Source organism: Equus przewalskii, chromosome 3 (assembly GCF_037783145.1).
Source record: "Equus przewalskii isolate Varuska chromosome 3, EquPr2, whole genome shotgun sequence".
NCBI classification, from domain to species: Eukaryota; Metazoa; Chordata; class Mammalia; order Perissodactyla; family Equidae; genus Equus; species Equus przewalskii.
In genome coordinates this window covers 62,321,822-62,347,581 of record NC_091833.1, presented here as the reverse complement: position 1 = coordinate 62,347,581, position 25,760 = coordinate 62,321,822, and the positions used below count along the sequence as shown (strand labels likewise).

General features: G+C 35.0%; 1 protein-coding gene across 9 annotated transcripts in view; it reads right to left on the bottom strand.

The window, feature by feature from the left end:
- The window catches only part of ANKRD17 (ankyrin repeat domain 17), a 165,329-nt gene that overhangs the window by 27,204 nt on the left and 112,365 nt on the right, over window positions 1-25,760 (bottom strand). For all 9 annotated transcript variants that reach the window (XM_070614670.1, XM_070614671.1, XM_070614676.1 and 6 more), the window contains 9 exons: window positions 23,797-23,908; window positions 23,495-23,640; window positions 19,874-20,016; window positions 19,101-19,314; window positions 18,431-18,606; window positions 17,166-17,328; window positions 14,765-14,860; window positions 13,260-13,376; window positions 3,012-3,183 (listed from right to left, as the gene is read on the bottom strand). In XM_070614670.1, coding sequence (XP_070470771.1) covers window positions 3,012-3,183; window positions 13,260-13,376; window positions 14,765-14,860; window positions 17,166-17,328; window positions 18,431-18,606; window positions 19,101-19,314; window positions 19,874-20,016; window positions 23,495-23,640; window positions 23,797-23,908 — 1,339 coding nt within the window. The remainder of the gene's footprint in view (window positions 1-3,011; window positions 3,184-13,259; window positions 13,377-14,764; window positions 14,861-17,165; window positions 17,329-18,430; window positions 18,607-19,100; window positions 19,315-19,873; window positions 20,017-23,494; window positions 23,641-23,796; window positions 23,909-25,760) is intronic.

The following is a 25,760-nucleotide window of genomic DNA, read 5'->3' as shown; positions in this document are numbered from 1 at the left end:
AGCCACAATGGGGGTCTGACTCACTTAACAGCAAAACAGCAGTAATTGCGTGCTATTAGACCATGGAGCCAGCCATACCATGGCTTGCCCCACCCAATAATAAGTGACCACAGCAACTGCACACAGCTGACCCTTACAACCAGCTGGCCTGGGGGCCAGCCTAGCCTACCCATGCACCTGCAGCAAAAGCAACCCCACCACAATAGAAGCGCACATGTAGCCCACACAGGGGACACTCCAGGAACATCTGGAACAGGTGATGAGAGGGAAGCACATTGCTGGGCCCCATGAGGCATCTCTTATATAAGGCCATATTTCCAAGATTGGGAGATGAAGCTGATCTACCTAACACACAGATGTAAGCACAAAGCAGCAGGCAAAATGAAGAGACAAAGGAATATGTTCCAAATAGGGGAACAGGACAAACCCTCAGGAAAAAAACTAAATGCAACAGAGATAAACAATCTACCTGATAAAGCGTATAAACAGTCATAGGGATGCTCATTGATCTTGGGAGAAGAACAGATATACACATTGAGAACTCTAACAAAGAATCGGAAAATATAAGAAAGAACCAATCAGAACTGAAGAATACAATCATGGAAATGAAAAATTCACTAGAGGGAATCAACAGCAGAGTGGATGACACAGAAGAGTGGGGATCAGTGATCTGGATGAAAAAGAAGAAGAAATCACCCAAGCTGAATGGAAAAAAAAATTAAAAAGAACAAGGACAGTCTAAGGGACCTCTGGGACAACATCCAGTGTAGTAACATCTGTATTATAGGTGCCCCAGAAGGAGAAGAGAGAGACAAAGGGGCAGAGAACCAATATGAAGGAATAATAGCTGAGAATTTCCCTAACCAAGGAAACAGACATCCAGGTAAAGGAAGCACCGAGAGTACCAAACAAGATGAACCCAATCTTATATATAGAAAACTCTAAAAAGAATCCACCAAAAAACTATCAGAAATAATAAATGAATACAGTAAAGCTGCAGGGTACAAAATCAACATACAAAAATCAGTTGTGTTTCTATACACTAACAATGAAATACCACAAAGAGAAATTAAGAATACAATCCCATTTATAATCACAACAAAAAGAATAAAACACTAGGAATAAACTTAACCAAAGAGGTAAAAGACCTGTACACTGAAAAGCAGGAAGCACTGTTGAAAGAAATCAAAGACACAAACAAATGGAAAGATATTCTATGCTCCTGGATTGGAAGAATTAACATAGTTAAAATGTCCATACTTCCTAAAGCAATCTACAGATTCAATGCAATACCTATCAAAGTCCCAACAACACTTTTCACAGAAATAGAACAAAGAATTCTAAAATTTACATGGAACAACAAAAGAAATCCTGAGAAAAAAGAACAAAGCTGGAGGTATTACACTCCCCGATTTCAAAATACACTACAAAGCTAAAGTAGTCAAAACAGCATGGTGGCATGAAAAAAGATACACAAATCAATGGAATAGAATTGAGAGTCCAGAAATAAACCCACACATCTATGGACAGCTAATTTTCAACAAGGAACCTAAGAACATACAATGAAGAAAGGAAAGACTTCAATAAATGGTGTTGGGAAAACTGGACAGCCAGATGCAAAAGAATGAACGTAGACCGTTATCTTACACCACATACAAAAAGTAATTCAAAATGAATTAGACTTGAATGTAAGACCTAAAACCATAAAACTTCTAGAAGAAAACACAGGCAGTGTGCTCATTAACATCAGTCTTAGCAGTATCTTTTTGAACACTATGTCTCACCAGTCAAGGGAAACAAAAGAAAAAAATAAACAAATGGGACTACATCAAACCAAAAATCTCCTGCAAGGCAAAGGAAACAATTAACAAAATGAAAACACAATCTAATAATTGGGAGAAGATATGTGCAAATCATATATCTGATAAGGAGTTAATATCCAACATATATAAAGAACTCATACAACTCAACAACAAAATGACAAACAGCCCAATTAAAAAATGGGCAAAGGATCTGAACAGATATTTTTCCAAAGAAGATATATACAGATGGCCAAAAGGCACATGAAAAGATGTTCAACATCACTAATTATTAGCGAAATGCAAATCAAAACTGCAATGAGATATCACCTCACATCTGTCAGAATGGCTATAATTAACAAGACAAGAAATAATAAGTGTTGGAGAGCATGTGGAGAAAAGGGAACTCTCATACACTGCTGGTGGGAATGTAAACTGGTGCAGCCATTATGGAAAACAGTATGGAGATTCCTCAGAAAATTAAGAATAGAACTATCGTATGATCCAGCTATCCCACTTCTGGGTATTTATTCAAAGAACATGAAGACATTAAGTCAAAAAGATATTTGCACCCCTATGTTCATTGCAGCATTATTCACAATAGCCAAGACCTGGAAACAACCTAAGTGCCATCATGGATGAATGGATAAAGAAGATGTGGTTTATATACACAACATAATACTACTCAGCCATTAAAAAATATGAAACCTTGCCATTTGTGACAACATGGATGGACCTTGACGGTATAATAATAAGCAAAGTCTGTCAGAGGGAGAAAGTCAAATACCATGATTTTACTCATAAATGGAAGATAAAAATAACAACCAAACATGTAGATATAGAGACTAGACTGGTGGTTACCAGAGGGGAGGCGGGGAGGTAAGAAGGAGAAAGGGGTGATGGGGCACGTGTGTAAGGTAAGGGATGGTGATTAGCCTTTCAGTGGTGAACATGATGTGGTCTACACAGAAACTGAAATATAATGACGTACACCTGAAATTTATATAATGTTATAAACCAAATTTACCTCAATTAAAAAAAGAAAAGAAAAAGCTGGGGAGAAGTCAATAAATGAAAACAGCATGTAAATACTTTAAGGGCTTATTAACTTAGTAATCTATTCTTACCTTAAGTTACTGATATTTAAGGAAATATAATTTTAAATAGAATGTATTACACGAAACAAATTAGCTGGTTGTTTAGAGAAAATACCTTCAACTTTATGCTTTTCTTTTTCTTGAGCAGCTTGGAGTTCAAAGTTCTCTTTATTTTTGGCTTCGATTTCTTCTAGTTTTCTTCTTTGTTCTTCCTTTTTCTTTCTTCTCTTCTCTTTTCTCTTTTCTCTTTTAGCAGCCAAAGCTAGCCTCCGGCTTTCTTCCCTTAACTGTTAAAGGATCAATAAAACAGAATTATAACACTGGAATTTACCTTGGAAAAAAGCTGTCACATAATGTCATTTTATCATAAGGGAACTAGGATACTATAAAATTCAAAGTCATCTAGCTCAATTCATTGTTTGATCAAGATCATACTAAAATCACTGTAAAGAGAAAATACTTTTAAATATCAAGATCAAGTTAACGATAAAAGACAATCTAATTTTAAAATGAGTGAACGGTAAAGAGATGCACAGCTTGATGATCACTAAAGAAATGGAAATTAAAGTAACAAGGTATTGGGCAGGCCTGGTGGTGCAATGGTTAAGTTCACATGTTCTGCTTCGGTGGCTGGGGGTTCACTGTTCGGATCCCAGGTGCGGACTTAGCACAGCTGGTCAAGCCATGCTGTGGCAGGTGTCCCATGTATAAAGTAGAGGAAGATGGGCATGGATGCTAGCGCAGGGCCAGTCTTCCTCAGCAAAAAGAGAGGAGGATTGGTGGCAGATGTTAGCTCTAGGCTAATCTTCCTCAAAAAAAAAAAAAGCAACAAGCTATCATGTTTCATTCATTAATTTGGCAAAATTAAAAAAGATATCATATCAGCAAAAGTTTGGGAAAATGAGTTCTTTCCTATACTGCTGTGGGTCTCGTACAAAAATTACAAACAGCTTATCCTAATAATTTACCCTAAAAACTGACTATCTCAAGTTAAAAACCTATAGGTGCAATAATTTCCATTGCAAAATTGATTATAATGGCAACAAATGGAAACACAGTAAATCCATCAATGGAGAGGGTGGATAAATTGATAATAGTATACATTTAGAATACCAGGCAGCCATTAAAAGTGTTATAAATACATACTTGAGAAAATGTTCACAATTTACATTTGTTAGGAGAAAAAAGGCACAATGCAGATCAATGATCCCATTTATAGGGGAAAAGAACCCCTTATGTGGGTCTATTTGTAGAAGCACACAAAAAAGGCTAAGCAGATACAAATCAAAGGCTTACTTGTGACTACCGCTAGAGAATAGGACTGGAGGAGGGGTAGCAGGAAGCTAGTGACTTTCACTTTTACTCTGTATAACTGTACATTGTTTCTGTTTGTTAAAATAAATACGTATTACTTTCACAGTCAAAAAATTAATAAGTTTAAAAGTTCAATAACATCTCTTAAAGCTATTTTAACTACTAAATTTTCCTCTTTGGTTCACAGAAAAGTGGAAAAACCATCTTCAAACGCTTCTGTTTGCATGTCCTCCAGAGTCAAGCTGATAAGCTAAATCAGACTTACTTTTCATCAGAAAAAGTCTGACTTCATTTTTTGTCTTTTGCTTTTGCTAGACACTTCTGCCTTTTCAAATTATCCCTTTTAGGTGTCTGAAAGGTTATGCCCACCTTGAAAGCTTTTACACCTGGGGCAATGCACCATAATTAAATTCTCCTGGGTGAGAGATCTTTTGTTCCTGAAAAGGGAATAGTTAAGAATAATCTGTAGAATGCTGATACTTTCTCAGAAAGATGGAATTCAGGCAAGAATACAAATGGAAGTTGAAGATCTAGAAATTGTCTGCATAACACCCAGTAGAAATTTTTGCTGGTCCTCCAGAAGCATACAAGCTCCAGTATGAAGATCAGTAAAGGAGGAACTTTTGACCTTTCAGGACTGGGAAGAAAACAGTAATTGGTGAGCTTCACTTCCTAGTTCACCGCAAGGGAGGAAGAGTACTATCTGATTGATGAGTTTGAAAGAAGGAACTGAGCATGTGGGACTCAGCTTATTAAAGCCTGGCTTTAGTGGAACCAGCTGCCTGTCCTCATGAATCAGTGCTTTCTCTGCCTGAACTCCAGTGAAGGAGGCTGGTGGAGTTCTGTCTAGCACTGACTTTGATGGAATGAGGCAGAGAGAGTGTGGAAGTGAGGATGAAGGGTGTGCCAGAAAAACATTTCAAAGCAACTGTGGCTATGGACACACATTAAGTCTCTGTAATTTAGAATTAGGAATAATAAAACAAATTTTATCTCTATCATGTAGGTATGGACAGAAAAGCCTTGAGAAAGTTATAGGAAATAGCTTTTGGGGGGATCAGAGTAACAAGTGAAGTTTAAGACTTCTGGCTCAGCCAGGATGGGTTTCTGATTTTGCTAGATTTTTAAATTTGTTCAGTGGTAGGAGGTAATTGTGATTGGAGTTCAAGGGGGCGAAAGCTTTTTTAAAAATAGAAAAGTTTAAATCAGACAGCAGGCTTTCATCTAAACCCACCTGGCCTACGTGGTGTGTGGGTGGGGGTGACGTGCTAGGGCAAGTCTTAGTGTGTGGGTGTGGCTGGGTCTTAGGTATGCAATGCCTCAGGCCTTACAGATTTCAGTCAGTGGAGCCTGGCCCTTTGGCAACTGTAAGAGTCTGCATTATCAAATTTGAGTTCAGGTCCCCAAGGGCTAGGTATTTACTCTTATTTCTAAATGTTGAAGTTCTAAGGCTGGTGTCTTGATAATCTCAGAGATTTTATTAACCCTTTGGACTCACTAAAAAGTAGGGCACAAATTCAGAGGTCCTAAGGAAACTTTCTGGAGAAGAGATCTCACTCAGACTATGGCTGCAAAGGACCTATAACATATGAAGCTCTTTAAAACTAAGCAGAATTAGACAAGATATATACAGATTTAAGAGGCAACATGAGTTTGCAGGCGGTAGTTGAAACTAGTGAGTTAAATGAGACCACCAAAGGGAAAAGGTTAATAACTATATATTTATGTGTGGGTGTATACATATTGAGAGAGGGGGAGAATGGGAGGGAACAGCCGATATTCAAAAGGAAGAGCAAATGATCCTTTAGGAAGGCATATTCAGGCAGAGGAAGACAGGTAGGAGACAACAGCTTCAATGTGAGAAGAGTTTCCTGAAGAAAGGCAAATCACCATTGGTAAGCATCAGTAAGAACTGAAAAGAGGTAACAGGATTTGGCAGTGAAGATGCCATTGATGATCTCTGCTGTAGTTCACTACAGTAGGGGGGGAGCAGGCAAATGGTTCTGGGCTGAGGATTAAAAATTTAAAAGGTAGAGTCAACAAAACATAGATTATTCTCTTAAAATATTTGGAGAAGGAAACAAAATACTAAGTTTGAGATAAAGTTTCACAAGGATAGTTACCCTGATTAAGTTTTAGGCAGAGGGCAGGAGTTAATGAAACAGCAGGTAAAGCAATATGGGGGAGGTGGTAATAAGTGATACAAGACCTTGAAGAAAACACATGAAAACAGAATAACTAAATCATGAAGATTCAAGTAAGTCTGGAGGTACAGGAAAACAGAGTTAGAAATTCAGTCTACGACCTATATTTTCTCACAAGGCACATGCCCAGATCTCATTTCACTTACTGGGGAACTGCTATATGTTTGTGGGTATATGTCGGGGAGGGTAGAGGCTTTAAAGAAAAGGGTCAAGTTGTAGAATAATTTTCTTGTGGAATGAGAAAGGGCACTAACCCAACTGGTGATTTCTAATTGAGAGTTTAGGAAACAAAGTGACATTTGAGAGTTAAGCTTTTTAAGATGAGAATTTAAGGATTTAGGGAGAGGTGGTCCAGACTGAAGAAATACAATCTGCAAATTTGGTTATATGAAAGTAAATGAGATATGTGAGGAGTAGAAAACCATAGGAAGTGATGAGCCTGAAGAAGTAAGATAGGCGATCTTGAGTGCATGGAATTTCCCACGCAGACAATGAAGAGACTAAAGATTTTTGAGGAGGGACTAAGGCAATCCCACCTGTGTATCAGAAAACTATGGGAACTGTGGAAAAGTTACATTGGAACAGAGAAGGATTAAACTTGAAGGCAAAAGATGATAGAGAGAAAGATATTTATTTATATCGGGAGACTGTTAAGAAGCCTACTGTAGTACTTCAGGTGAGAAGTTGTAACTTAGAAAGGAGTGGATTGAGGCCAGCCCCGTGGCCGAGTGGTTAAGTTCGCACGTTCTGTTTTGGCAGCCCACGGCACGGACCTGGCACCGCTCGCGAGGCCATGCTGAGGCAGCGTCCCACATGCCACAACTAGAAGGACCCACAACTAAAAAAAGCATGCAACTATGTACCAGGGGGGCTTTGGGATGAAAAAGAAAAAGAAAAAAATCTTAAAAAAAAAAAAAAAAAAAAAAAAGGAGTGAATGGGAGAGAAGGCTCGTCCAGAGACTGCCAAAGCTCAGTTAAAGGTGATGATGATGATACTGATCCAATCAATATGCAGAGGGTCTAATGTGTGCCAGGCACTGGATTAAATTAATTTACTACACTAACTCCTTTGATGCACGTAGGAAATGGTAAGCAAGGATAAGTGAGAAGCTGGAAGTGACATCAAGATTTCATTTCTGAATAATGAGTAGTGATATCAATAACAGAAAAAGAGATCAAAGAGTACTAGGGGAACAGAGGGGCAGGATCCAATGAAAATTCATTGATATCTTGCTATGTACTAAGCATGGTTCTAATCTCTTAAGACTCATCATCAGTAAATGGGACAAAATATCCCTGGCCCTCATGAAGCCTGCAAAGCTCACATTTAGTTAGGGGGGAGGCACACAGATGATAAACATAATAAATACATTATATAGTTTTTAAAAATGTGTTAAGTACAATGTAAAAACAGGAATACTAGAGCAAGGGGAAGAGAAGTGTGTATCTGGGAACAGGTAGGGGGGTTTGATTTTAAATAGGGTGATCACTATAAGCTTCATGAAGGTGAAGTTTAAGCAAACATCTAAAAGAGATGAAGTAATTCAGGCAAAGAAGTATTACAGCCAGTACATAAGCTGCAAGTATGTTCAAGTAGGCCTGGAATGTTCAAGTAGGCTACTGGGGCTGAGAAAAGTAGAAAATGACTTTCAGAGAGTGTTATCAGGGAGCTTGATTACCTAGGGCCTGGCAGGGTGTTTTAAAGACTTTATCTTTTACTCTGAGGGAAATTTAAATGATTTAAGAGGATCACCTTAAGTGCTAAATGGAGAACAGACTGCAGAGCAACGAGACAATCAGGGAGACTAGTTAAATAACTACTGTGGTAATAAACATAAGAGATGATATTAATGACTTGAACCAGAAGTGATGAAAAGCAATTAAGATTCCAGATATAGTTCCAAGGCAAAGGTAACAAGATAATCCAACACAATAGAGGATAGAAAGGAATCAAGGATGATTTCAAGGTTTTTAGCCTGAACAATTACAAGACAGAGTTGAGGGGTCTGGGGTGGGCAAAGATAGGGAGTTCACATTTGGACACAAGTATGAGATGTCTAATTAGGTTTCCAAATGGAGATGTTGACTAGCTATCTGGATGTATGAGACTGGAGTTTAGGGAAGAGGTCTGGGCTAAAGATATAAATTTGGGATCAGCTGGTATAGATTTAAAGTGACGAAGCAGGATAAGATGACCAGTGGATAAAGAAGATCATGTAATGAGCTAAAGGGCTTCCAACTAAGAGAGGAGAAGAGAAGGAATATCCAGAGAGGTAGAAGAAAAACCAAGAGTGTGTAGTGTTATGGAGGCTAAGTGAAGAGAGTATGTCAGGTGTTACTAGACTTAGTAAGATAAGGATAGAGAAGTAATCATTGGATTTAGCTACATGAAAGTCACTGGAGACCATAAAAGCAGGGTTTTGGTGGAGTTGTAAGAGAGAAGGCCTGGCAGGAATAGATTCAAGAAAAAGGAAGAATTGGACATAGCCAAAATAGACAAGGAGTTTTGCTGCAAACAAAAGCAAAGAAGTGGGCTTGTAGCTGAAAACTGGGGAGAAAGGGTTGGAGGAATCAAAAGGTTTTTTTAAGATTGGAGAAATAAGCTTGTATGATGATAAGAATGATCCAGGAGAGGAGGAAAAATGATATAAGAGGTAAAAAAAGACAATTGCTAAAACAATGTTTTTGAGTAAGGGAGACCAGATAGGATCTAGTTTAGAAATGGAGGGACTGGTTACAAAACGTTTATTTAGTAACTGGTAGGAAGAATATAGGTGCAAGGATTGGTGGGTGGGTAAATGGAGTAGGGAAAGTCTTTGACACTCTTCTTCTGATGCTTTAGTTTTCTCACTGATATAGGATGCAAGGGCATCAAGTGAGGGTGAAGGAGAGCAGGCACTTTAAGTCAGAGAATAAAGGAGAAAGGAATAGTGGTCAAGATGAGTGGGAGAATGAATTAAACTAGGGAAATATAGTCTAACTGCTGGAGAGCATTAAAGGGTTCACTGTTACACATTTAAAGCAAAATTAGTCACCAAGGTTGAATGTTTTTTCATGTGATACATTTAGTTACTAGGGTACAGGTGAGAATAAGGAGAAAGAGACTTTGAGTAAGAAAGAGTGAAGGATGGTATGATAAATGGATCTTACAATTTATTGGTAGGCAGGGTGTTGTCAGGATTGTAGGAGGCAGAATTGTAGAGGGAGTAAAGCTGAAAAGATAGGAGATGATAGAGAATGATATGTATAGAACCGAGATGGTGGGATGGGCATATTAAAAGCTTCAGTTAATGGGAAAAAAACCCAATTGAAAATATCTATTAGGAATATTTTTAAAAACATACCCTACAAAGCTACCTAAAAGGTTATGTTACAAAAGTTAACAAAGAAAAAGGTAGGAGAAGAAACAATAAGTAATAAAGTGGAGGGGTAAAACAAATATATCAAAAATGGAGAACAACAATATCTACTAAAGATTCTAACAGTCAAGACAAGAACAAGCAATTAACTGCAAGAGGATTCCACAGTTTGATCAGATGAACTGCTCCAGAGTGGGGACTCTTTCATATAGCAAATGCTCAGTAAATAAATGTTTGCTGAGTTACAATTAGGGAATCTGATCAATATAATGGGCAGTATTCTCAGCAGCAGTTTTTATAAACCTATTAACCAAAACTGTCAAATTAAAAAGGCTGACCAAAGAAGCATTTTTATACAAGCAATCAGTGACCCATGCAGAACATCGACAGACCAGACAAGACCAGCTCTAATGATAGTCTTAAATCAGAACTGAGGGAGCCAGAACGTACCATGTCTCAAAAAAGAGTATTCTCCCAGATGTAAATCATAAGTGAAAAACGGTGAACCAAACCCTATCAGATCCCAATCCGATGATTTTTCAAATAGAAATACTGGGCTGCAGGTCAGGAGAGAAGAGCCTCCTCTATAATGCAGAATTCTATCTATGTACCATCCTCATTCAAAACTGTTTATAAAGTATCAGTCTATGCAGAAGAATCAATTTACATGTAATTAATTGATGATTATCTATCATCTTTGAGTTTTAATATTATGGAAAAATATGCAATGACACTTGAAAGAAGTTCCTTTTGATTTGCTTTAAATCTGACTTTTGAAAGCATTGAGCATCAAGGTTAAGAAATGCTGGCGAGAATTCAAAGAAATGACACTTGCTGATAGTAGTAGGAAAACATCACGGAAGTATCAAATTTAAAATATATTGACCCAAGTGAAGAAACTCACTCCATAAAAATAAAAGCACCAAAATATAAGGAAATATGTATAAGAATGTTTATTGCAACATTATCTGTAGTGACAAAAAACTCGAAACATACTTACTATGGAGTATATTCTGCAGTTATTTAAATCACTATCAATTGCCAATATCCATCAGTTATTGAGAAGGGGGAAAAAGCAAGTATTAGAATGGTATGTTGACATGATTCTGCTTTTTAAAAAAGCACACCATCTCCATATGCGTGACTATTTATTTGTTCAACAAATATTTATTGAGTGCCTACAGCATGGAAGGCACCATTCTGTGGTGCATACATTCTAGTGGTAGAGAGAAACAAACAAGATAACTAAGTAAAATATAGTATTTAGAATGTTAGAAAGTGAAAATAAAGAAAGGAAATGTGTTTGTGAAACGCAGACTAAAATATGAGGCATCTGAAGGAAGATTCAAGGCAGAAGGCACAGCGAGAGCAAAAAGAAGATGGTCAGTATGAATGGAGCAAAGTGACCAAGAAAAAGTAATAAAAAAATAAGATTCGAGAAGTGTAAGGAGTAGTGTGGGTGGGCAGATCATGCAGGGTCTTAAAAGGCTTTATAGGTTAGTATAGAGGTGAGGACTTTAGTTACCTTATCAAGTTTTTAACTTTAGTTATCTTACAATGACGAAATAGGTTTTTCTTTAGTTATCTCTGAATGTTTCACAGTTTAGACTGAACACATGATTGTAATAAAGAAAACACAATGAAGTTGACTGAGAACAGACATCTTAATAGGATATTTCCTAAAACTGCTTCCTGACTTTATAATTTACAGGTAGGGAGTAAATCTCTAAATGTATTTAATATAATGAATAAACATCAAAAGTATGAAAAAATTAAAGATTTTAAAAACAGATATCTACATCTTAGCTATAAAAAGGATGCTTTCTAGGTTTATAGAAATGCAAAAAGAAACAATATCATGAAATAACTATTACTTAGAGATCCTAACATTTAAAAATAGGAGAGCAATACAAAAACAGGATATTCTAATACTTTAAAAGAAAGAACTAAGAGGTAGGTTATGTTCAATTAAGGGAGAAGAAGGAACCAGGGAATTTAGAATAAAAAACTGGGTTCAAATCCTAGCCTAGCTAGGCAAGTTACTTAACTTCCCATAGATTCAGTTTTTCCATTTGTAATAGGAGAGTAATAATATTTTTACTGAGAAGACTAAAATAATATGTACTCTGTCATACAACTTGGCCCTATTATATTGCCTGGTATCTAGTAGGCATTAAATAAATATTAGGTGAAACTGAATATGAAGATAGGTCAAGTAATAGTTACAGTGATTTTATCTAATCTCAATGTGTTCATATTCTTTTAAAACTTCAAAATGGCCAAAAAAGCTACTTTTCAATTGACCAGAATCTAAACCACAAATTTTTTGAAAATGAAGAACCTCCAATATTAAATATATTTTCCAGAAAATAAGTGTATTTCACATTTAAATTAGAATAATATGTTCAGAATAATTCATATTTTCTTTATGCAAGATGACATATACAGCTTAACAAAGTCAGCAAGTACAATAAAAAAGAATGGACCTGACTCAAATCAAAAAGGTTATAATTATCATTGTGTATTCTTTATAAATGTAAACAGTACATGTTAAATTTTGTAACTTATTTTTTGGTGAGGAAAACTGGCCCTGAGCTAACATCTGTGCCAATCTTCCTCTACTTTGTATGTGGGATGCCACCACAGCATGGCTTGATAAGTGGTGTGTAGGTCCGTGCCTGGGATCTGAACCTGCGAACTCTGGGCCAAGGAAGTGGAGCACACAAACTTAACCACTATGCCACTGGGCTGGGCCCAAATTTTATAACATTTTTAACCTTTTATAAAAGATGAAATACAGCAGAATATGTATTCCATAATATTCAATGCCAACCAATTCTTTTCCTGCTATCATTACTATTTCTATCACATTCTAGAGTGCAGAGTTATTGACAGGAAGGAGGAATAAAAGAAGGAGCTATGAGACGGTCCAAACTATAAGTTGTCTGGAGTATTTCACTCCCCATGAGAATAGATGGGAATGATGCTATAGTCTGTCTGAAAAAGAAAAGTACAAGAGAAATCATCCATTTAAAAAAATGTACTCATTAAACATTCCACCAAGTGGCTGTACTTCACTGGTTGGTTATGCCTTGGTAGTGCATTTGGTACTTCTGATAAATCTGTTGGCAACCAATTACAAGGTCTAGGATCAATGAAGTATAGATTTGGATGGGGATTAAGAGATCATTAGCTGAGATAAGTCTAAAATTGAGCATTAGAGGCTAGATTTTCTGACTTCCAGATTAATGCAATTCCTATAATAAAATTTTGTTTATTCTGATTACAAAGAAAATTCTTTTAATATTTAAAATACTCAAAATTCTTTCCAGTATTTGAGACAAAATTGGAGAGAAAATTCCGATAATTTAAAGCAAAAGTAAACACAAAACAAAACAAAAACAAAAAACAACAGATTACAAAGTAGGGGGAAGAAAGCAGGAGGGAAAAAAGTAGGTATTTTTCATATGTAAAGGTTATCATTACCTTTTCCAAGTCTAACTCCTCTAATAAAATGCTGGCATTTTTGTTTGCTTCAGCAGCCTGTCTATCTTTGGCTTGTACTATTGATTCCATACAAAGATGACACTTCTTCAGCATCTCCTAAAATGAAAAATTAAGACTTTTTCAGCATAAAAAAAAAAATACACATTCAGAGACAATTCTGAAAGGATCAAGATATTAATTGAGGCACTTGAAAGAACATAAGCAATAAAGATCAGTGGTAGGGCAACAAAGGATGCAAGTAAAAACAATTTAAACAGCATATTTTTAAAAATATACAAGCAAAGAGCCTCTACTGTTCTTCAAAATAATATTCATTTGACTGGTACTTTGGAAACTAAAATTATTTACTCCTATAATTTGAATATAAGTAATCGTATAGCAAACAGAATTGAAATAATTTGTCAGTTGGTTAATGGGCTAGAGGAAAAAGTCAATGTCAACAAACAAAATGGGTTTAAATAATTTTAAAGTACTTAACTGGAAAGAACTGTTCTCAAATATTTAAGCTTTGTTGCTACAACTTCATGTGCAAGAATCACCCATTAAGAAATCACAGACACAGGTACTTTGACACTTTTCTCAGTGATTTCATTCTCACAACACACTTTTTGACAGGAAAGGGATATTTCCCTATTAAGACAAAAGCCTTATTTTTAATCTCTCTCTCATTTCCAAAAAAACCCAGTGGTATCCAGGAATGTTAACTGTCATAGAGGAATCGACAGGCAGGCAAGACAGTAAATTGGCTATGTTAAATAAAACCTATGGGGAAAAGCTGCTCACTGTCATGCAATAACTGCTGAGAAAATGTAACAGAAAGACATTTTTAGATATGTTGACCTCTTTGGATTTTCAGAGGCATGTCTTAGGATTTTATTCAAATATTAGCATAAATCCCAAATCAAAACGTCACCAGGGAAAGATCTTAAGTAGATCTCTAATAGGATCTTTTTGTATCTCCTCTACTTTTCCTGCAAAAATCCAAGCCAATTCATTCTTCAGCTGACAGTTACACAAAATTTTACATTATGCTGAAGACAAAGTTTTCTTGCCCATGATTAAAAGTACTATGTTCATTTTTTGTTTACGTATACAAAAAAAAATCCACTGGGCTTGTTCCTCTCAGAATAGACATCAGTCTGGATAAACAAACATACAGATTATAGCACTAATGGACAATAACAATCTTTGCTTTATATTGTTTAGTATTTACACAAAAATTAAATTAGCTCAAGTACTATTTAAAAGGATAAAGTAATTTTATCACAGAGACTGTTTTATTGCTTCATTAGGTAAGTAGATAATCTATAAATAGTATCCCTTAAACAACATATTTCATCCCCAAATACTAGATAAATGAAAATTGCTATATACAACACATTATTGCTCAAACTCAGACATTTTTCTTAGTGTGGGATATATATGTATGAAACCAAATGGGATCCCTATCTCATATAGTGGGATGAATTTGATCAATATATTACCTTATCAGTGATGGTTGCTATGTATCTCATACATTCAGAATCTGATGGAAACTGATTCACTTCTTTGACTAAGTAGCGTACCACCTTCACATGACCCTAAAAAACAGATATCAATGCCAAATTAAAAAGAGACTCTAACACGATTCAGTACATCTACAGTCTGTCTTAAGTAAGATTCCTTTGACATTAGTGCCACAAAATAAAGACTTAATTGGGTATTATTTGCACTGTAAATGAAAAAGAGACAGGCTTTGGTTTTAACAAGTTAAATCTACATTGTTCATTCTCATCCCACTCTCCAAAAACGTACAGAATAACTTGACCTAAAATTCTAAACCACTCTAAATAAAAGACAATAACCCAAAAATCAGTATGAAGAAATAGGGGATATGTCTGAAAGAAAAAAAATACTCAATTTTTTTTCTAGCTAATTCATTACAATGAGCATCTCGTTTCAGTTCTAAGCATTAAAAGAGTACAAATAATTTTGTTCTTTCTTTCAGATAAAAAGTAAATGCATAGTTCTGTAGTAGATAGTATGAAAGAAATACAATACCCTTTCCTAAGCATGAGCTATGATTATATTATTCACCATAACACAGTTCACTATGTTCAAAATCTTTAGACCAAAATTCAAGAGGGTCTCTCCGCTTTCTCCAATCCACAACACTGCTCTCTGACACAAAACATATAAGTTAGCCAGTCTGAATAAACAGCTGTTCACTTTTAGTATACTTCCTCTATTTGCCTCTATCGCTTCTTTTCATCTGTACACCTTTTTAAACTATCTCAATCTTTTAACGAATAGCTCAAATGGCATTTGCATCATTCCTTGATATCTCACCAACACTTCTATAGAATTTAACTATTTATATGGGACAACTCACAGTTACCTGATTTTGTGTGTGGTATCTTACTGACTAAATTACATTTTTCAAAAAGTGCGACTCCTGCACTCTGTACAATGTAATATTCCAACCATTACACTTGCACATGGTAGGTACTAACAAAATAAATAATAGAATGAATACAACAGAGTATAGACGATAAGCACTGTTCTTAAGGAGCTAAGTCTACTTGGAAAGATAAGATATATGCATGTTAGAAATTGGAGTAGTAACAACACATATATTTGTCAAAATGAATGATAAAGATAATATTATGGAGATTAAATATCTCAATGTGTGCTCAGATAGGATGTGAAGAGTTTCTGTAGAAGGGTAGATTAAAAGAATGAGCAATTTTGGAAAAATGAGGAAGGACATGGGCATTCCTGAGACGAGAACAAAGGCAGTGTGAGACAGTGACAAAGAAAAGACCAAGCAAGAAGACTCTCCACATTAGGGACTCAATGGGAGATGAGCTCTAAAGGCACTACATTGTGGTGGCTTTGAATAACAAAATAAGACTGCATTTCAAAAGACTACAGAGACTAGGGAGACAGGAAAAAGTTCTTGAAGGGGATACTAATAGAGTGGAGTGGTCAGGAAGATTACCTTGATAATGATATGCTAGCTTGCATGGATAAGAGGTAGGCAGCCAGTGAGAAAGAGTAAGTTTGTTTGGTGAGAAGAAAAATAGAGAGAGTCAGTGGCGAGGTAGTCTAGAGCATCCAGGGAAGAGGTGGTATAAAGAACAAGAGTCAGAGAGTAATAGAAAAAAGGAAGAGATGATTTCTTGCGATTTATATTAAAATTTTTCAATACAACAAAGCAATCTGGAATCTACAAAGGATTTTACCTGCATGTCTCAGAATAATGAAACTCAAAATTATAATCTCTGAAATAGTGATCTGGTTTCCTCAGTAACACAACTGCACTTAAGAGCAATCAAATCCTCAAATCAAATTACTTGTACAAAGATCTGTGCTAGGCTCTAGAGAAAGAGAAACAAAGTTTCTCTTGCTTTCAAAAACTGTATTTCTATTTCAGAACGTAGTAAACTCTATTTTCAGTAGTTTCACATACTGTCAGCTGGGTTTTCATTATTTAATTCCTTTTTTCCTAGTAACCAAAGTCAGTGATTAAAAATAAAGTCAATGTAAGTTAAATTTTTCTCTGCTGTGCTAATATAAGTATTCATTCATAAACAAGTAATTAGTTACTCTTAATTGGATTTACATTTTGTAAAATATTAAGATTGCAACTAGATTTTGAAAATATTACTTAGAACAACTTTTCAAATAGTTAGTTAGCTTTAATGTTCAGTACGGGTAATATTACTTTTCTGGGACATCTGTATCTACCTTTCAATGTTGCCATCAGAGCGATTATTAGCTTATTATATTACTGCCTTCATCAGTGATGTTAAGTCCTAAAATGAGTCTTTAGTGAACACTAAACTACGTACTTCCTAGACTAAGTGAAAAACATCTACACGAATGAGGATCGAAGACTAATACCTTTCTAAATGCTGCCATGAGAGGAGTAATCTTGCGATTATCTGCTGCATCCACATCTGCACCTGCTTGCACCAGTAACTGAACCACATCGAGGTGTCCACCATTTGCTGCTAGCCACAATGGAGTGTTCCCCTTCTTGTTACGTACATCAATGTGAGCTCCCCTAAATGAACAACAGAGATACCACTGTTTAAAATGAAACAGATAACAATAAAAACCAAGTACTGAAAATATTTTGTAAAGATGAAAGTTGTTTATACAATTCAAGCCTAAAATATATTTCTCTTTCAAAAACACATTACAAAGAATTTCCAGTCATTGAATTAAAAGCTACTGAATTAAAAAATAGCCATATATCAATAATTGCTTATTTTAAAAATATTGACTGCATAATTCTGAGTTTCAAATCTTGAGAAAATGTGAAATTATACATAGTGAAAAATAAAAGCATATCCCTGTTAATATCATAGTCAATATATTAAACAAACTGTATCCTAGAGACGCAAACAGTATCCTTACAAGGCAATTGTATCTGTTTCAGATTATTTATATTCATGTATTTATATTATGTGGCTTCAAAAAAGAATGAATCTAAAAATAACATGCAGGTTTAGCTCTCAGGGCATCATGGTAGATAAGACTCACGGTGAATAACAGTAGTTGATAGTAGCTACTACTAAATTCTACTGCTTAGGATATCATACAGAAAGGTCTTTAAGACTGTTAAAGTATGAAATCCAATTAAGCAGACAAGCATCTTTGGAAGGCTGGCAGGCAACATTTAAGTGACTGAAAGTAGAAACTATCCTGGATCCCATCTGCTACCTTTCATAAGTGTCACTTAAAAGCCCTAATTACTATGAAGAACAAGAAAATCAGCCCCAACGTCTTAGATTATTGTCAGACTTTTAAGGTGTGTAGTGATACTTTTTGCAAAACTTAGACTATGTGGGCGATGTGAATATGGATGACAACAGCCGGATGTTTAAATAGCTAATTATAGTACTTTTAAAGTGTACACACACACACAGGAAAGGAAGAAAAGAAATATTTCTAGGTTGCATTGAAATAAATCAGACAGTGTAGCATAGCTCTGGATGGGTAGAACAGAACAGAGGTAGGTTTAAAAAATAAAACAAAACATGCACTTATATTTTATAGAAGGAGCAATCACATTTGATTTTTTAATAGCACAATTTTCCCAGAGAGAACAGTAATTACTAGTCACACTGTGTTCATATATGAAGGGTGCGGTAACATCATACCTGCCAATGAGAAGTTCACAGAATTTATAATGCCCTTTATCTGCTGCTATGGTTAAAGCTGTATCTCTCGAGGAGGGCACCGGAGGAGCATTAACATCAGCACCTTTATCCAGAAGAACTCGGCCCACCTCTGCATATCCACCAGAGGCAGCTTCCATTAGTGGTGTGAGGCCAGTCTAGGTTTAGCGAAAAATAAAAAACAACACATAAGAGACTAGAAAGAGCTAAAATGTTAAAGAATAACAATCTGGGGAGCAATACACTATAAAGATTCACAACTAAATTTTAGCACTGACACTACGAGCCTCCGAGTTACAGTGGTATCTACTGAAAGAAGATAATTCTACCTAATGTCAATTTGTTAAAAAAATTTGTGTAAGATGCAAGTACCTGGCATATAACTGGCACTTAATAAATGTTCCCTCTCTTCTCCTTCATGATAATACATATTTTTCAGCTCATAACTCTATAGTCACTATTACCTATAAAAATTTATTGTTGAGGTACTTTCAAGAGCAATACTTGGGTCATACAGAACGATTTTTGATTAAATATATATATAAGAGATAAATGTTACCAGAAAATACTAAAATCTAATTAGCATATTGCTACTGTACACTTTAAATATCAAAGCAGTAAATTCATGTGTAAATATCAGACCTTTCCTTACCTTAGCTCTGTGTTCCACATTTGCTTTTCTATCAAGCAGAAGACTAACCACTTCAGTTCTTCCTTGGAAGCAGGCTAATGTAAGGGCAGTGTTCCGATTGGTTTCTATTTGAGCATTTATGTCAGAGCCCATGTCTAACAGGAGCTTAACGGCAGCTGTGTGCCCATTCATAGCTGCTAACATCAGAGGAGAAATGCCCAATTTGCTACCAGTTCTGGGGGTGGAGGTATGGGGAGAACAAAAGGAAAAATACACATTTTAAATGTCCCAGAAAAACTGGATGATAATATAGAATTCTATTTCAGGATTTATTTAAGGTTCCTTATTTTGCAGGATTATTTAAAATAATCATTTTTCTCAGACCTTGTAAGTCTTTAAGATACTACCAAGACTCCATTAGAAATCTTTTATTATCCAGAAGTAGAATACTTTCTGTATCTCATTTAACATATGACTTGGGCTGAAAAGTGATTACTAAATCATTAAGGTACTAAAGACAGATTTTCCATCCTAAAGCACATACTTGCTTACTTAATAAAAACTCATTAAAAAGATGTACGTTAGTTCCACAAGAAATAGAGTAATTGATATTTTTTCACGTTCTACATAAAGAGTTTTAAATACTTAAATAAAATTAATCTTAAAAATCAGTAATTTGAATTTTAAATTTGTAATGAAGGCATTTCCTAAATATGGCACTAAAAATATAAACGTTCTAAAATATCTTTAACATAACATTCTTAACGGGCATGTAGAGAGAGAATAAAACTTGCCTAGAATTAATCTCAGCTCCTGCATTTAGTAATATTTTGATAATGTTCACATAGCCACCAGAAGCAGCCAGGCTTAGAGGCGTGTAATCAGAAACATTCCTGTGCTCTTTATTTGCCCCTCGAGCTAACAATAGCTCCACCACCTGGAAAGAAAAAAGGAAAAAGTGTGCTTTCTTAAGGTGAGACAATTTGCAAGGTATATATTTCTGATTTGTCTTTTTTTCTCATATATTGTATAATAACAGAAGGGAAAAGTCCTTCTTTCATCCTTTACATAAAATCAGTCTCAAATGATAGCAAGACGTCTTAGAGGCCAACAAAGAGATAGCTTCTCAAGTAAAATCATTTTGGAATCTGATGAAACGGCACAGCGTGTTCATGAAAGATCTAGACCTCATGTGTTGCTGTGCAATGCTACTTTGGAATTAATATTTCTGAGTTATTACACCACACAGTGGAAAAATAGAATAATATTTTTTCATTTATACATGTGAATATCTTTAAAATAAATTTTTTAAATTGATAAAAGCTAAAAAAAAAAAAACTTGGAATAAAGCTAACATTTATTTTTTCCAACATTTTATTATGAAAATTTTCAAACATAGAGAAAAACTGAAAAAATTTATATATAACCACTACCTAGATTCTACCATTAATATTCTGCTGAACTTTATCACATCTATTCCTTTGTTCTTCATTTTTTGATGCATTTCCAAGTAAATTGTAGACATCTGCAATTTCCCTTAAATACTGATAGCACGCATATCATTAACTAGACTATTGCTTTTTTTCAGTTTTTAGGGGAAATTTGTAACTTACAATAAATGCTCAAAACTTAAGTGTACATTCACCAAGGTCTGATAAACGCATAAACCTAATGTAATTTAAATCTGTTATTTACTCATGATGCTTCCAAGTCAATCCCACCTACAGATTAGTTTCATCTATCTTAGATCTTCATATAAATGAAATTACATAGTGTTTGAGAGCCATTTGTATTGTGTAGCATTCCACTATATGAATATGCTATAGTTTATCATACTGAAATCAAAATTAAGGCTTTAATTTTGATTTTGACACAGGTACTAGTATTTTCATCTTCATTTTCGAAAACAGGCACGGGGAAGTTAAAGAATGTTCAAGTTCATAGTTCTTATCCTTGCTCTTACTATTAATAATGCATCCTAAAATATTAACTGGGAAATAGCAAATAAACATTAACAAACAGTGCTTTGTGTTACATTCCAGTTAAAACTTTACTTGTTTGAAAAAGCTATGACCAATTTTAGATATAACTTGCTGTCCATCACTTTTTTGCTTTTAGAACCACTACGACTAGGTGGCTTACGTGACAAGGTTATAAAAATAAGACCAAAAAATGGCATTAGGCTGTTTTATTTTAGAAACAGTCTCTTAAGCAATAAAATAGAAATCCTTAATCAAATTTCTCAAGTTTTTAAAATTCCATCATGCAAAGATAACTGACCTTAGTTATCTTTCAGAGGAAATGATCTATTTCCAAAAGGTAATAAACACTCAATATAAAAAAAATTAGTTTGTGATTTTATGGTAAAATAACTTTCCAATGTTCTAATGACACCAAATGAAAGCAACAGTGTTAAAAACAAAATTATTACCCTAAAAGACTTCTATAACTGTTATAACCTCATCTGTTACATTTTAATAAGAATGCATACAGATTAGAGTATGCTATAGATTTTAATATTGCTTTGAAAGGAAGGAAATCAACTGATTTCTTTTTGATTCAAAATTGAAAAATTTGTTATTACTTATGAAGCAAGTATTATTTCAAGGTACAAAATTAGTGAAAATTTTACTTAAGTCAAAGTTTAACTTTCATTATATTTCAAAACAGAAGCATTTACATTCTGACCAATACAAGTTTTTCTATTAATGTTGTTATTTAATTGCAAAAATTTCTGCTATCACATTTCAATTTGACGTTCATGGGGATCTCTATTTTTTCTGATGTAGTAGAAATAACTTATGAGATTAAGTTGGCTTATTTTTTACTATCTTAATATTATTTGTTGTAAAATCCTTTTAACATATCAATCACCTCCATGTGGGGATACAGGAAAATAAAAAAATGACACAAATGTATTCATTCGACCAGAAGAAATAGCACAGTAGAAATAGGTCCTTTGCTGTCTCTTGAGCAGAACATCTCTAATAGCAGTGCATCTAACTGTCCACACACAAAATATCTACTTTAAATATAAAGGAGCAAAAATTACTGACACAGCAAAGCAAAAATTGTATGGGAAAAAAAATGCTTGTAGGCTCATTAGGCTCCAATTCTTTTTAATTCACAAGATAAAGGATCACCAAGCCCTATCTTTCTATATATGTACCATTTTATTAGATTTCCCAGTCTTTCTGTGCAGGAATTATTCCACCTCTCAAAATTTTTTATTTACAAGTTTATTAAAAATCCCACTGGGTTTAACTTATTAGAGTTCAATGTAACTGGGGTGCTATGACAGGAAAAGGAGAGGAGGGGGTTTAAGATACACAAATAGTAACACCAGTTTGTGGTCAGAGTACTTTTAGATACAATGTTTCAGGAGGGATATAGCACAATGGGTGGAATAGCCAGGTGAAGGGTTTGGAAAAGGTATTCCCAAGCTAACAATCAAAAGAACAGGACATGTTTCACATAAACAATAGGTGACTGGCAAATAAAGACTCAAATATCTGGAGATTTAGGAGAGTATAAACCTCTTTCCATTAGTTCAAAGAACAGAACTAGGAATAGTAGGGAAACATAGGGAAGGCATACTTTAGCTTGGTAGAGACAGAAAATTTTATAATAATTAGGATGTTGAAAAAAAAGAAAATTTTTAAGCTGAGCGGGAAACTGACATGGATGACCTAGGGTACTTACTAAATCTAAGATTCAACAATTCCCTGATTGAGAAGCTGTCAATCTATAGAGACAGCATGACTTGCTAATCAAAAGCCTTATATCCTTTGTACATAGCATTGGATTTAAAAAATGGATTTAAAAAATTAGGTCATCCAGTTGATTACCAAAGGCCAGAAGAAGATACACGAGACAGTGTGAATTATAATTTCTTGGGCCTACACCTGATCACAACAGCCGTTCTACCTTCCTTAAAAAACTAAAAGGTCATATAATCTTATCTGAGAACCTTACCTCCAGAGTTGAGAAAGGATGGGGATAAACTAGAAAAGGTCCTCAGAACAACTAAAAATTGAATATGCAATTCTCTACTAATCTTTTAAGTACCTTTCATGCTAGGTACTCTAGGACAGTAGGACAGGAAAAGCTGAGTGAATTTAGGCCCTGCTTATCAGAAGCTTACTGATTTGATTTGGGACGTCATAATCATTCTCTTAGCCTGAATGCAACACACAAGGATTCCTATAGCAGGTATTACTATTGGATGAGCAGAATAATAAACAACATATGATTTTTCTGGCAAGATAGCTTATGCTAACACTAATATTTGTCCTTTTACTAATAAGTAACAGTTTCAGTTACTATGAGAAATCTAAATGTTAATCCACCATTCCCGTAAAATCATGTGAGTTAAAAAGTATACATTTGCTAAATAGATGGAGGAGAAAAATTACCTCCTGTCTTCCCCCAGAACAAGCCAAAGATAGAGGTGTGTCCTTGGTTCTTTCAGACTGGGCTTCAATGTCTGCACCATTATCCAGCAATATTTCTACAACACCAACATGACCAGCTGTAGCAGCCAAGATGAGTGGAGTAAAACCTGGAGAAAAACAATGATCTTTTCACTACACACTAAGCAAAGGAACAATAATACTGTTTTCCATTATGTCTAACCATCAAAATAGGGCTAGAAGTAGTATTTATTCATAGAACACAAATATTCCAGGAAAAAAAAATTAACAAAAGTAGGCCCCACCTTTCTTGTCTCGGTGCTCAATACTAGCTCCTCTCTCTAGCAGTGTTTGTACCAGTTCCTCATGACCACCAGCACAGGCAAGTGTTAGCGCTGTGTCATGATTACTCTCAGTCTGTAAAAAATTAATTTTTTGATTAGATTAGATAATTCTAAAGTTTTAACATCAATTACACTATATACATATACCAAATACACACAGATACATATGTACCATTCTACTGTATCAAACATTTGGATAATAAGGTTTTTTTTCCACATTAGTGGCCAACTTGTGATTTTAAAGGCTACAAATAATATTTGAACTTTATGGGCAATTCTTAAAGGAAGCATGAAGGAAAAAAGTATGATTTCCAACCATCTGCTATTTTCAACTACATGAGTAAAAGAAATACTGTGGACCCACTTTCGCTTCCAGCCATTAATGGAGTAACATAAACAAGATTTATCTTCCTATCTCAAAACAACTAAAAAAAAGGGATAAACTATTTGAAATGATGGTATTTAGACAGGCAGTGCACAACAGTGATCTCTGAGGACAGAAATGATTAACTCAACTTATTGCCAGGAGTTCCCAGGCTGCAGTGCCAGGAGGGTACCCAAACAGCCTGGCAGTTTCCCTCAGTCGAGAAGACTGAATTTGGAGAGGTCAAGGTTGCTAGAATTCAAAGGGCAGACTACTGGAGAGGAAAGCGCTACAGAGAGAGAGTATTCCAGAGAGTACTCCAGAGATCTGCCAACGTTCCTCAAGTCTTCAGCTGAGTTCTGATCAGCACATATGAACGAGGAAAATTATCAGAGGCCAGGGAAATACCCCCAGAAGGGATCAGGCTGAACAACACCCAGAACTTACACAGGGCAGGAATAGTTTAGTTTGGTTCCCACCACCCAGAGTAGAAAGATCTCAAAACACACAGGATAACAAGTAAAATCCTTAACAGTGGGGTCAAATTAGCTGTTCCGGACCAATCTAACAAAGCTAAAAAGCAGGCCTTGAAATGAAAAAATTGTTTCCAAGTAACTTAACTGCATTCGGAAACAAAGCCCCAAAATACTTAAAGGAACAAAAAAAAAACCATAGTAAAATATAGAATACTTTGAAAGACAAAGACTATAATAATTGAGACATGACATGGTTTACATACAATTTACTTATGACTTCTAATGATAGTGACCAATATTAGATTTACCAGTGGTCATACTCTCTCACAGTTTAAGAGCTTGTTTAGTGAACTAAGTCCTCATAACTTTAGTACTCTAAACTTGTGCTGTCCAAAAAAGATTATATAAGCAACATGTGGCCACTAGTATTTGAAATATGGCTAGTGTGACTGAGGAACTGAATTTCATTTTAACTTTAAATCATTTATATTTAAAAATTAATACTCAATTTTGTTATTGGAAAACTTTTTAGTATGTCTGGAGCAACCTGAGAAAAGGAATCTACTTTTTCAACTGTACAATAGTTAAATCTAAATGCAAATCAAGTATTTTCAATGAAGTTCAAGTTGAGATATATTCTAAATAGGGTGACAAACCATCCGGATTTGCTCAGGACTGAGAGGTTTCTGGAATTAAGTGTTAAAATCAAGAAAGTCCCAGGAAAACCAGGATGATTTGATCACTCTAAGCTGTAAGTAACATACACACTAAATTTTGAATACTTTTAGTATGAAATAAAAATGTAAAATAGCTCAGTAATTTTTTCCTTAATTTCATGTTTAAACAATAATATGGATACATTGTTAAATAAAATATATTCTTAAAATTCATTGCACCTACTTGTCTTTTTTAATGTGGTAAGAGAAAATTTAACGTTACATATGTGTCTTGCATTATTTTTCTATTGAACAGCGCTGTTGTAAGCCATCTTCCCTCATTTCTACACATGCATCTATATTACAGCATTTATCATCAATCTTTCTTATGCTAATATTAGTTATGTGTCTATCACTCTCAGAGGACCA